This window comes from Saccostrea cucullata, unplaced genomic scaffold (genome assembly GCF_032062105.1).
Source record: "Saccostrea cucullata isolate Sc308-1 unplaced genomic scaffold, CSIRO_AGI_Scuc_v1 ctg938, whole genome shotgun sequence".
Taxonomy (NCBI): Eukaryota; Metazoa; Mollusca; class Bivalvia; order Ostreida; family Ostreidae; genus Saccostrea; species Saccostrea cuccullata.
Window position 1 is genome coordinate 125,721 of NW_026931372.1, and position 14,471 is coordinate 140,191.

General features: G+C 32.7%; 1 protein-coding gene across 1 annotated transcript; it reads left to right on the forward strand.

Moving 5' to 3' along the window:
- Positions 1-4,915: 4,915 nt before the first annotated feature.
- LOC134232360 (relaxin receptor 2-like) lies at positions 4,916-11,129 on the forward strand. The gene is made up of 5 exons (XM_062714301.1): positions 4,916-4,934; positions 7,351-7,490; positions 7,972-8,055; positions 9,398-9,460; positions 10,935-11,129. Exons 1-5 carry the CDS (start codon positions 4,916-4,918, stop codon positions 10,980-10,982), a joined length of 354 nt encoding a protein of 117 aa, XP_062570285.1. The 3' UTR covers positions 10,983-11,129.
- Positions 11,130-14,471: the final 3,342 nt, after the last annotated feature.

Below are 14,471 nucleotides of genomic sequence, written 5' to 3' on the forward strand. Positions count from 1 at the left end.
CTTAACACAGATCTCCTTCAGGCACCGTTCAGGGATATTATGGAAGTCTGTGAAAAAGTGCAAGTGACTGTGACAAAAGAAGAATCGGACTGTGTTGAGAAAGCAACCAAACAACAAGCTACCACAAAGCTATGGAACAGATTTCTTAGTGGTCGCATAACAGCACCCTGCATGTATGCAGCTTGCCACAGCAACCCTGCATCCCCATCTGAAAGCTTAATAAGGGCCATATGCAACCCAGAAATTTCAAAGTTACAAACACCAGCAAGTACATGGGGCTGTACACATGAGAAACAAGCCCGTGAAGTCTACAGTGAGGCAAGGCGCCATATCCATGACAACTTTACAGTTGAAGATCCCGGATTTTGCATTAACACAAGCTATCCTGTGATTGGAACCTCCCCGGATGGGTTTGTGTCTTGTGGTTGCTGTGGCCAGGGAGTAGCTGAAATCAAATGTCCAAATTGTGTGCGGTCGACATCCCTGAGTCTCTACACTGGAGGAAAATATTGCTTGGAGGATACACCAGATGGACTTCGACTTAAAAGAAACCATCAATACTACAATCAGATCCAAACACAGATTTTTGTATGTGAAAAGGAGTATGCAGACTTTGTCGTATGGACAGAAAAAGATACCGGGTATTCACATGGAAAGAATTGAACCAAATAATGAACTGTGGGAGGAAATGAAGACCAAAGCAACTGACTTTCACTCATTGGCTGTTATGCCTGAACTTGTTGGGAGGTCTTTTTCAAGGAAGTTTACTCCAACATCCTTGGTTGAACTGCTGGAATCGGACACACTTTTCTGTTTCTGTAGGAAAGGAGAAACTGACACAATGGTGGCCTGTGACAACCGTAATTGTCAATTTCAACGGTTCCATCTATCATGTCTGAGGCTGACAGAATCAAACCTACCTAAGGGGAAATGGTACTGTCCCGATTGCAGCCAAATCCAAGAATTTAAGCCAAAGCGACGATGCAGTAAGAAGTGACTTGTGTATTTTATTTCAGATTGTAGAGTGTCTTTGTCGACTTGATTAGCTCGTTATCTGATGCAATCTCTCATTGTTATATATATATTATAAAACTTATAATTGATGATGATATTGTCAGGATAAATATGTACAGTATACCGTATAATCCCTATTAACCGTCCTTTACCCTAAGCGCCCCCTTAGGTCTTTTCAATTATCAGGAAATAAGGGCCCCCTGTAAGTGATAAAAATCAAATAGAATCGTATCAAAAAAATTAAGACAGTGAAAATGAAATTTGTCTATCATCCAATTTTTCAGTGGAAAATGAACAATTTAGCATAATTTGGGTGGATTATCTTCACTTTAAGTAAACTTAGACATTATCTTAGTTGTTTCTTGTATTTATTTTTATTTTCAAATGATTTTTTGAAGTTAAAATATGACATTAAATATCATAAAGAGAACACCAAAATAACCGCCCCCTTTTTGCAATTTTCTACCGCCCGGGGCGGTAAATAGGGATTATACGGTATTCAACTATTTCTTTAATGCATGTTTAAATGTTCATTCCCTGTGCACTGTCAATATGAATATGATTATTGCTTATTCTTCTCATCGTTCTAGCTATTTAGAAAATAAGCAATAACAATGAAATGATAACTTCAGTGTTTGTCTTCTTTTGTTTGCATTTTGAATATATCTTCAACCAAATTTAGTTCTTGTGTCTTCCATTACATATATTTCCTGTTTGCAGGGGATGCAATGCGAAGAAGCAAATGGATTTCTTGACATTAAACTGAGAACAGACTGAAGTTAAAATTTAAGATTTTGAATATTGTTTGTACTGTATTGTACCAATGTGAAATTGTGAATACAATCATTTAATTTCATAAAAAATATTTAACTTTAATACATTAACTATGTATTTTAACTTGAGTCTGTTCTCATTTTATGGTCTTGAGGGGAAAAAAAGAAGTTTTTTTGAGTTCCATAACTGACTTTGATTTATGGCTGATTTCATCAAAATCCAATTCATCTCAGGCTTACATCAATACTACCTCAAATAAGAAAAATCAAAGACAATTTTAATATATTTATCTCATAAATAAATGAACTATAACATGTAAAAATAACAAAATAAAAAATCAATTATTAATAAGAAAAATAAACTATGAACTATCTTTGCAAACAGGTGGCACAATGTGCATAATGATATTTTTTCAACCTATTGGCACAACATGTATATTCGTCTATGACTGATCAATAACATCATTAACACGTATAAAACAAAAGTAAAATATAATTTCATAGATAAACTATGAACTTTTTCAACAATTGGCACAGTTATATGAATTTTGACTGACTTTTAAAACAGCGTTTGAGCATCCTTTTTTTAAAATCTGTTGGCAGTATTACACATTCTTTGACTGTACTGTAACAACAAACATTTCTTCAATCAAATGGTACAACTGACTTGCACATATTCGTCAAAGCACAACAAACATTTACAATTTTGTCTATTGTTGGTGTAGAACCATTTACGGAAATCAAATAGTCCAAAGGCACGGTATCCTCTAATATTTCATACTTGTTTCGAACAAGTCCAATTACACGTTCCACGTGAATCCTCACATGGGCTAATTTTCGGGTGCGCTCCACATCTAAGGCTGATAACTGGGTTCTCCCTTTTGTAAATGCAGGGATTTTTAATTCGCAGCTTACTTGTGCAAGAGTTTCTGCTATGTCAAAACCCTATCTGCTAAAACAATGTCCCCATACTCAAGGTTTGTCTAACAATCCACAGTCTCTTGTAATATGTTTGTCAGTTGACCGGCCACCATACCCTTTACTGATGAAGGATATGACTCCCTGTGATTATATCCCAATTAAAAACTTGACGGTATTATGGTGTTTATATGATGACCAGGTTTGTGCACGGGCTTCTAAATTGGAAGGCCTTTCGATGAAAACTTCAAAGCAGTCAATAATTATGGCCACTTTAAGTCCAAAATGCTTTCCGAACTCCATGGGCATTGTTAATCATGTTAATCTTCGTTCATCCTGGGTTGGCCAGTAAATCAAGGGATGAAGTTTGCAATGTAGAACGTGCAATGTAGAAAGAAAGATCCTAGATATACATGATGATGATAACAGGAACTTCTCAGCCAAATAACTCACTGGCAAATTGAGTTTCAAACGCATTAAAATCATCACTAGTTTCTGGAACTTTGACAGAGAACTCTGGTTTCCCTGGGGGATTGCGGACTCAATAAATGAAAGCAAAGTCATCAACACAGAAAATGCCGGAAGTCCTGTAAATAACTTTATTTTCTCATCATCATCCTTACATGTGTCTTCTTATATAGTAACACTGGCTAGTTTCTCCCTCAGCTGGATATTTTCGACTGTCAAACGGTTAAGTTCAGAGTTCATAGCACCTATAACATCACTACTTTAATATGTTTGGGTGCATTTACCCATATCGGTCCCAGATTCTGTCACGTCTGAATCAGAAGCACTCGTAGAACTGGTTGAATTTACACTGACACAAGCCTCTTCACAGAGTTCGGATTCCCGGGCGTTGAACAAAGATTTCAAGGACTTACGAGCTTCCACACACTCCTCGCCCTCTCCTCTCCTTCAATCTCTTCCCCGTTGTTGATGTGGGTGTGGTCAGTACTTTCTGGTGTCCAAGGTTCAGAGATGGCCCCCAGTCAAGGTCTGCCTCCCTATAAAGTGGTGCTGGCTTTCCTACAATTGTTTAAAGTTATTAAGAACAGACTGTCACAATATGAACAATAAATTGTTTAAACTGTTATATACCATTGAAATAATTTTTCATCAAGTTTATGAAATAAAGAACTTAAAGATAACATAAGTGTGTGTGTGGGGGGGGGGGGGGCAGCCTTTCAATGAACACTTTCGATGGTAAATTAATGTTATTTTTGGAAAAGTGGTGAAGGGGCAGGCCCCTTCCTGATGCTACATGCCTGTATGGTCTAATATTTCATATAAAATGCCATTCAAATAACGAGTAAACGACATGCTGTACTTAAAAACAATATCATCATAATAAATTAGTAAACTACATTATATATAATTCTTTTAATGAGGGCATGTCTAAGCCGAGATTCCCAAATCTTAGCCAATCGTTGTTATTTTTTAAAACTACAATACAGAAATATACTTAACATAAAACCGTTTACCTGATTCAAAATGATCGGAAAAGACTCGTACATAGGGGTAGGACGATGGCGTCAAATCTGCCCTGCTAATACGTGAAAGCCTTAATCTCCCCCGTCTCTCAGATGTGTTCTCTCGCCTTGATTTGTAATTATAGCGGGTAAACGATAAAACGACACTTTATCCCTCCCCCCAGTGTTCGTACAGCCAATAACAGCACAGTAGTTAACCATTATTTACATGTTTACGCTTTGGCGCTTTGCCCTAGTTTCACCTCCAAGATGGCCGCCGCTATTAAAACCGGAAGATGCCTGACGTCACATGAAAACTATATATACATATCATAACATCTGTAATGACTCCTTTATGACAAAATATTTCTTCATAATTTCTTTTTGTTTCCTTTATAATTCTACTTTGTTTGCATGACTTCATCAAAAATAAATTCAACTCAGTAATATAGAAGTTTTTTTCTACATTATGAAACAATTGTCATCCAATGCACTTTTAAAATATGGTAAGTATGAATAGAATTTCCTGGCTTTAAAAGCTATGAAACTATACAAGAACTTCAGGGAGTAACTTGAATTTTTGAATTTCAGCAAAAAATTAATAATAACAGTGGCAACTTTCAAGGTACAAGTACATGTGCATGTGTATGAGTTGAAAGTACATCAGATAGCTAATCTATTGAATATTTACATCTATGTATTCATTGATTGACATTTATAATTTTTTTCCAACACAATATAATGGAGAACCTAGTTTCAGGTAAATTGTAAGATATTTAAGACTATTGAGAACCTACAAACTTGTACTCTCTCTTTTTTGTACTTTAAGTTTTAGTTATGCTTAGAAAATATCTACTGTGTGAATATTTGTTTTATAGGTTCAATATACAGTCAGCCTCTCATAAGAGAATATTCAAAGATCCAAAGCTTGCTTCAAAGTTAAGGTAACTACACACTGTATAATAGACTTTGTTATATTCTTCCCAACAAAGTTTGGGATATCCTGGAATCACAAAGTCTGTTTTTCTGCCTATCTACTTGTTTGTAATTTTTTGTCCAAAAGTAATATATTTGTGTCAGAATCTTCTTAATTTTTGGCAATTTGAATTATACATGTATAATACTATTTGAACATTCCAAATTCAATTGTCAAAATTTAAAAAAAAAATTGCTTTTATATGATTTTGATATGAAGCATATCTTCCAATAGTGTAATATTGTCTTGCAAAATTCAATTCCATTGTCAAAAATAAAAAAAAAATGCTTTTTATAATTCTATTATGAAGCATGTCTTCCAAAAGTGAAATTGTCTTGCAAATTAAATCATAGGATTTCACAAAACATCTAGTATAACATATATACTCGTAACATTAGTTTTATCTCGTATCTTATCTGTGTCGATAAGTTTGGAATACGTTTATTTGCTGATAAAAAGTTACTTTAATATAACTTGTAGAATTCATTTTTTAATTCAAGAATTATATTATTTTTAATTTTTTTTAAATTTTTGTAGAGACTATTCTGTGCCACAAAGAAATTGTTCAGGAAGGGGATTTGCATTTTTGGTACAGTTCAAAGGGATTCTCAAAATAGTCAGATCAGAGGGAGGACAACTGGAAATATTGAAAGACAGAGAAGGAAAAACAACAAGGAAATACATGAAATAATTATGAATTGGGGAGGATGTACACAATCTTGTCTGAATTTGACCTGTAAAGATTTCCCTTTCTTATTTGTATACTGGAATATCAAATAACTTGATTTTTTATAAATTTACAATAGAGAATACATGACAAATGTTATTGCTGATATTTCAATTTTGCTGTGGACACTTTCATGTCATATGGTATTTTCATACAAGTACATGACTTAGTTATGTTATTCATTCATCCTTGTACAATGTAAGGCTTATTTCTGATCAAAATTCTAACAAAGTTACACAACATGAATTTGAAATAAAGCTGAAAAATTTTAAACATAAACTGAATTATTAATAAGGAGGAAAAAACAAACAAACATGATTTCATTAACGTTTATTTTGATATTTGCGATTGTTGGTCGTGACATTTAAAAGCAGCAAGGGTGTGCCAAGCAGGGTGACCCCAAATTACAACAAGCAGCAACAGCAGCAAACGACATGAAAGCACAATATTACATGTACATGTACATGTATACATGTTTAACTACTTAATCATTTTGCTGAAATCTTATAATTTGTACTCATTTTATAATATGTTAAATACATGTATCGACAAATGATACTGACTTGTTTGTATATTTTCTTGTTTAGAATGTACACTGTGAAAAATAAGTTATTTCTCTTGATGAGAATAATATTATTTAAAAAAAGTTGTATAAGCATTATAAGATATTTTAAAATATTTAACCGATGAAGATAGATCATTGTAATGGAATAAATTTTCATCTAAAGCAGAAATATCTTATTTTTGAATGTGTACAAGAATGTAAAAAAAATATTGAAAGAAAACACACATAGCTGTTTCATATGATTTACATGCCCTTTTCATATGATTCTCATATGTAAATGGCTTGAAACACACATAAGTGTTTCATATGATTTACATATGATGCCCTTTTTGTATGATTCTCATATGTTAATGGCTTGAAACATACTTAAATCATTCATATGCAAATCATATGTAGTTATTTTCATATGATTCACATATGTGGATCATATGTAAATCATATGATTTGCTTCATATGATTCACATATGATGCCCTTTTTTATGATTCTCATATGAAACCAAACATATGATTCTCATATGATACTCATAATATTTTGTGAATCATATGTGGCTAAGTTGCATGTGTATGTGAATTGTTTATGTATTGTCTGGGGTCCTGGACGTTTTAAGTCTCATCAGAAGACCCCTCAACTTTCACCTCAAAGTGCCGAGCGCTTGGCGAAGGAACATCGGCAAACTCTAATTTTCTTTTTATCGACTTAGGTCTATTGTGGTCGTAATTACACACAACCTTCTGATCACAGGACAAGTGCTCTGTCGACTAAGCTACCGTGATTGAGCCTTCCCAAAAAAGGAGAATGTTTATATAATAAAAATAAATCAATAACAATGTTAACAATATACCCACAAAAACATACAAATCATGTATGTAGTATTTTGAGATAATCAAAAATCGTTGCATTATTTCAGGTATGCTGACGTTTTACGGCATCGATGTATCACAAGAGGTTTATGCCTGGATAATTGTTCTTGTGTTGCCCATTAATTCTGCACTCAACCCAATACTGTACACTTTGTCTTCTAATATTCGAGAACATAGACGAAGCAAGGTAAACACTTGAAAATAGTGCCAGGGTATGTGCTTATTTTCATATTAGCCATTGAATTATGATGAAATTGAATTATAGTTGAAAGTGTTACTATTTTATCTATAATTTTTTTCTTTTATTTGGAACATAATTCTGCGGAAAATCATCTTAGATGTTAGGGAAACCAACTTGGTTTTATTATTTTTATATAAAAAAAATACATTAAAGAAACTGTTTAATTATTTATATTGTATATAATTGATCTTGACTTGAGGACATGTCAAGTTGCGATAAAATCTACCATCTACTAGGTATTTTAGGGACCTTCTCAAAATGCAGATTCTAGTATTATAGGGAAATGTGTCAATCTTAGTACTCAAAAGCAAATTGGAGAAAAAATCCGGACCACCCGCTAGGCACGTCCGATCAGTCAGTCATAGGTACTTTAAATTGGCAATCAGTAAAACAGTACACTCCACGAGTATTATACGAATATTTATAGGCAAAAGAGATTAATGTACAACGAGAAAAGGAGTTGTTTTCACGAGAAATTGATCGTCTTCAATCTCGATTAAAAGCCATAATAGTAAGTCTCTCTCTCTATCCCTCTCTCTCTCTCTCTCTCTCTCTCATGTGCTCTTCTTGTTTGGGGGAATATTTTGTGTTGACTTTCGTTGTTTAGTTGCTAATTTTATTATTTTGTTGATAAACTTTTGCCCCTCTTTTAAAATATTGTTTTGTAATATTACTTGTTCCAGTACATTTATTTCTTAACACCTAAAAACGAATGCACAGTTTAATTGAAATTTTTGGATATACTCTTGTTTAGCAGGTATAAAGGGTTTGATTTTTTAAACCTATTTTCTTTCTTTCGTGGGAATTTCTTAATTGAGATATTGATACGTTTTCATTTCAAAATAATAAATATTGAGTTTCCAATTATTCTAGCATCATTTTGTACACGTAAAGTTTCAGTACAAAGTGTTATAGAATATACAGTGTCACCAAAAATTCTCATGTAAAGAGATGTTGTTTTACAGGAATTTTAGTCGTTATCATATGCAAACAAAAATTTTCTTACCAAATCTACAAGATTATGAAGCAAAAAGATATGGAGATAACGAACAGTTTTCAATCTCAAAGTCCATAAAACAATACAAAATAAGAGCAGAGCAAACATGGAACCCCAAAACACCAAAACATCAGAGGTGGGATCAGGTGCCATGGAGGAGTGAGCATCCCCTGCCGACCGATCACACCCGCCCTGTGCTCCTTGTCATAATCAGGAAATAACGGAAAAAATCTGTCGTCAATTCATTAAATAATGGACTAACAATTGGTATGAAAAACGTGAGTCAGCATTTGACTCAATGATAAATCGTATTTGCTGACAAGGTCATTGTATTGACCATAGAACTTACGAAATGATGACTTTAAACGAGACTGCTGATATTCTTGGTTCATTAACTTGCTTGTCAATAATTTACCTCGTTTCAGAAATTGTTCATACTTAGAGCATGCTCTTGCGTATCGAATCAACTGAGATATATATGTACTCCGTATGCAGGTGATGAAGGTATATTGCTGCATAAGTAAGGGAAGTTGACGATAGAAAAGTTAAAGTCATCACGTTTATCATATAGTGTGGTTGTTAGATTACCATTAGCATCTTTTTCAAGTAAAATATCCAAGTATGAAACAGAAGTGTCAGACTCTGTGGTATCTTTTATCTCAAGCCCACCAGGATATATCGCATCGACGTAGAAAAGCAATTAGCTTTAACAGAATTAAATCACAGTTTTATCTGGAAAGATATTTTTACTTGTTAGTTTATTCAAATTCCATGCAGCTTTGAAAATTGACTAAAGCAACAAAATGTATTTGAATTTAACAATTTGATTTAGAATATTTTTGTGAACTTTTTGCAGAAAGAGAAGGAGATGTTCTCACAAGAAAATGACAATCTTGCACGACAAGTGAAATTGCTAAAGGTAAATGTTTTAGTCTTTTGTGGTTCAGTATTTTATACAATTTTTTTTTCTGGAAATGATAGCACTTTGTATCACAATAGTTTGTTAGCTTAAAATGCATTAACATCAGTTCATTACTTAAAATTTAAACCTAACCTTTCAAACAAAAACTTATCAAATTAGCAGAATTTCTGAACTAACACACTTGATCATTACTTTTACAAACTCTTACAAAAATAAAATTGACAAAGAGGAACACTTTGCAGATGTTCATATTTGACCTTTGAATTTTATTATACAAGTGGAGAGGAATTTTGTTTTTCAATCAATTTTATCCAAGAAGTTGGGCAGAATTTTTGTCATTAATATTTTAAAAAACCATATCATGCAGTAAAAAAATATCAAGGTATTGAAATTTCTTATTTTTAGCTTTTCGTTAACTTTTCCAATTGATCCAGGCCTGTCTTGAAAATAAATCATAACACGGAGTCATACATGTAGGCTGTAATTTCATATTTGAGGTTGAGGCATTCCTATCCTTGCAGCTATGAGATTGAAAAAAAATAGTTAACATAAATTTTTAGCAATATATTGGAAGAAAAGTTGGTAAAAAAGCATATTTATCCTCTGTCGCGATTTTTCTATCTATGAGTTAGCCAGGAAGTATTTAAGGTACTCTGATCCTCAGATTCTGAAAATCAAGCATTGACTAATAGAAAATGCTCACGGACACGTCGCTGATTTTTCAAAGTAACGTGTTTTTACCCACAATTAATCTTCAAACTTTATCTTTGAAGTTAATCACATTCTATACTGTAAAGAAATTTAATAAATCTCAAATATATTTTCAGGGATTGCGATTAAAAACAACAGCTATGCATTTTCCAGTTCAAATTTGATGAATTAACACATTTTGAAAAAAAAATCATAGGTATCAAGGCTTTTGAAGAAATTTCACAATTTTTATACATGTAATGTACTTTAATTTCTTTTATTTACTTCGATCATTTTCTATTCAAATTGTATAAAGATTCTCCTGTCATTGCAAAGCACCATAAAGCACTTCTGATTTTATATCTTATTAATAAACATTGGTATATATATGGTTAGATTAAAATGAACACCAATTTCTTGATATATGTAATTTTAAAATGCCTAAACGGGGTAAGAAAATTCAACTTTTTATCTAGGAACTTCAAAAAACCTTGAAGCACTTGAGAGGTACATAATGAAAATTGTTGCGTGAAAAGATTTAATTTTCAAGCTTAATTTTAAAACTTTTTGAATCAAATTATAAATAATAGAGTTGTCCTTCCTGGTTGAGGATCGGAGTCCCTTTAACACATTTGAGAAATTTATAGAATTTTCAATATTCATTCATCCTGTTACAGAATATCATATTGATATTTTCCCTGTGATAGATTTTCTTTAGTACATAAATAACTGTAGTACTTTTAATTTCAATTTTTATTTTTTTACTTCTTTTTTATTGCAGGCAAGGGATTCTGAATCAGAAGGAGTGAACATGACAGGAGACCACTAACTAAGCAAATTATATTTATCACAAGCAAGCTTTATTTTTTACATCTGATACTGATCAAAACTGATAACTAAATTGAATAAAAGATTGGCAATGTTGTTTGATTCTTTTGTTTTTAAATTCCTTGCTAAATCATTTCATAGCTGCTTGGTGGACACAAATTTGATATTATTTTTTTTTCAAACTTCTGTATTATTTCATTAAATATATATGGTGCTTTAGCATTTTGTACTGATTTATAATAAAAATCTTTACGTTATTGTAACTCTAAGTTATTGAAACTTTGAATTCATGACTAGGTCATTGACATATCTTTTCACAATTTTCAATTATATTCTCATTACTTTAAAAGAATGGCAATTTTGTTGTGTATTAGTGAAAAATATTAAAACTATAATCCAGAAAATTCAATGTAGAAATGTTAGAAAGTAAAACTCACACACATGGCAATTTTGTTGTGTATTAGTGAAAAATATTAAAACTATAATCCAGAAAAATTCAATGTAGAAATGTTAGAAAGTAAAACTCACACACAGTTTTGTCAGTCCATGCTCAGTGGTGTGTGCTGAGTTTAATACTTGGCGAATTCTAAACATATACAATAACAAAGCTCATGCTCTGTTTACAAAAACAATTTACGTTTCTCGGGTGTACTAGTGTTTAGTTTGTTAAACTGTGTACACAATTAACACTAAGCACTGACTGGTGAAAACAGTGAGTTAGTTTTTGCTTTTGAACATTTCTATTCAATCTGTATTTTCTGGATTATGTATGTAATAACTTTCATTACTAAAACAACAAAATCGCTAATTCTAAAATATTAAGAATGAAGTTCAAATTTGTGAGCGGGCATGAATGTGTTCATCATACGCGTTCCGGAACTCGTAGGTCCAATAACTTGCAGATAAAAAAAGATTTAATTATATTTTCCTATGAAATGCAATTGCAATTTAAGTCGTAATGTTATGCAAAAAAATTGAATATCTGCTCACCTGAGCCGAAGGCTCAATTGAGCTTTTCTGTTCAAAATTTGTCCGTATTTCGTCGTCGTTGTAAATTTTTCACATTTTCATCCTCTTCTGTGTCTAAACACCTTTAATTGAATATAGGTAAGACGATTCACATTTACATCTTTACAAGAAATGGCCATTCAGCCATGGGGTTTGTGATGGTACTTATTGTCGTTGACGAAATATGCATTTGCCATCACTGCATATTTCAACGTTCAAAAGCATGCATTTGCGTATTCTAATGCCCTGTTCCGAATACGAATTTAACTTGCGGTAAATAACTGCGAACTAAAATAATGCGAATTAAATTGCGTTCACATAGCAGCTAATGCGAAATAAACTAGAATGAAATTTTTTTTTAATTTTAAAAAGAATACAATAGGCTATTGTGACGTCATTTGCAAATCACGTATAATGTCACTCTCTGTTTATACATTTTAGCGATTAAAACACTTTTTCATAGTTTTTCACTCAAAAACTAGCACAAGCACGAGTTATTAAATCTGTCCACTGACATGTGGCATTTGACTTCTTCTAGCCATTAAGCATGCCTCAAAATTTAATTCGAATTAGTTCGAATTCATTTACGAACAAAGCTTTAAGGGCCCCTAGCTCTTTTATATCGTATAACGTAAGTTGAAATATGCTTCATGTAGACAATGAGACAATTTTTGATCCGGAAACGCAACATCTTGTGACGTACACGTAGACAATTTCGTTAGACAGAAAGGATTGAATCTTTACCCAATCAAATGACATGTTACAACTAACATGAGGTTATATACAAAATGTTTAGTGAAAGAAGAGCAATGGTGTCGCCGCCGACATTATATAAGGCGTCAAAATACACTGGTACATTTTTTTATCATGCCAAGGTATTTGAAACTATGTTTCAGTTTTAAGTTTGTTCGGCTAGATATAAAAATGAATCATGCCATCACCTGAAAGACACTAGCAACACAATTAATCATTTCATTTAGGTTTCTGATTTCTTTTTCAAAGCTACACCACCTTAACTAAATTAAAATCTACAAAAATGAACAACAATTAAAGTTAAAGTTATTATGAAAATCAGCTATAAAACAATTTATAAGCAACGAAACGTATAGGGCATTGAATCTTATTTTCTTATTTTTTACAAAAGGTATAGATAAAGACAGGAGTGTTACATGTATGATCATATTAAATAGTTTTACACCGTTCACGGTAGCTCAGTCGGTAGCGCGCTCGCTCCGTGATCGGGAGGTCGTGAGTTCGTACCTCGGCCGCGACTGACCCAGTCGATAAAATGGGTAGCAACTGTTTCTTCGCCATGCACTCAGCACTTTAAAGTGAAAGTTGCGGGTCCTTCGGATGAGACCTTAAAAACCGAAGCCCCGTGTCAGCGACAGGCGTTGGCACGATAAAGATCCCTCACTGCTCAATGTCCCAGAGTGCCGAGTAAAGGTCAAATTTGAAGCCCTTCACCGGCATGCGGTGACGTCTCCATACGAGTGAAAAATTCTCGAGAGGGACGTTGAACAATATACAATCAATCAACCAATCAATATTAAATAGTTTTATAAATGACAAATATCTCTACACTACTGAATTAAATATCCCCTTAGATTCCAAAAAATCCCCTGTTGTCCCCCTGTCAGTCCCTGACATTTTCCTGTCTCTCCCTGACTTTCTCCTATGATCCCCTGTCGTTGTCCCTGCTCTCCCTGTCCAGTCCCTGTCGTCCCCTGTCGTTGTCCCTGCCTTCCCTGTCTACTCCCTGTCGTCCCCTGACATTTATTTTGGCCAAGAAAAGGAGTTTTAAAAATATTTTTGTTGCATTTAAGAGTGAAAAATGATATAGTCTTGAAAACTTTAAGTATTTTTTGAAAATATAGACTTGGTAAAAACTTATTTTTAAATCCCTTAACTTAATCCCCTGCAATTTAGTTTCTACTACTAGTATCAATGAGATTTTTTTTTAGTTTGATAGCATTTCGGGGGGAGAACAGCAGAGAATTACATCGTTCTTGAGAAGAAATAAATTACCAATTTATTTCATCTTGTGATGGTAGACGGCATATACATTATGCTTTATGAACCTTTTATATATATTTATAAACGTTTTCATTTTTTATTTGATCTACTTTGAAACATCTTTGAGCGTAATAACTGTCTTTGTAAAAGAACTAGATTTAAACATTTGGGAATACATTATCAATGCCATGCATGGGATATTTTTTTCCCCCAAAGAATTAAATGAATAAAAAATCAATTGAAAGGAATGATATATAAAATTAATTGAAAGGAATGATATATAAATGCATTAATAAAATAAATGCCTAATTAATAAATAAAAATTATTAGATAAACTATAAATCTATTTTATTCATTTATTTTCTTATGTGAATAAATCTACAAATTGACTGAATTAAGAATGAATGAATAAATAGATAAATAGATAAATAAATAATGAGAATTATATAAATTTATTCATTTATTT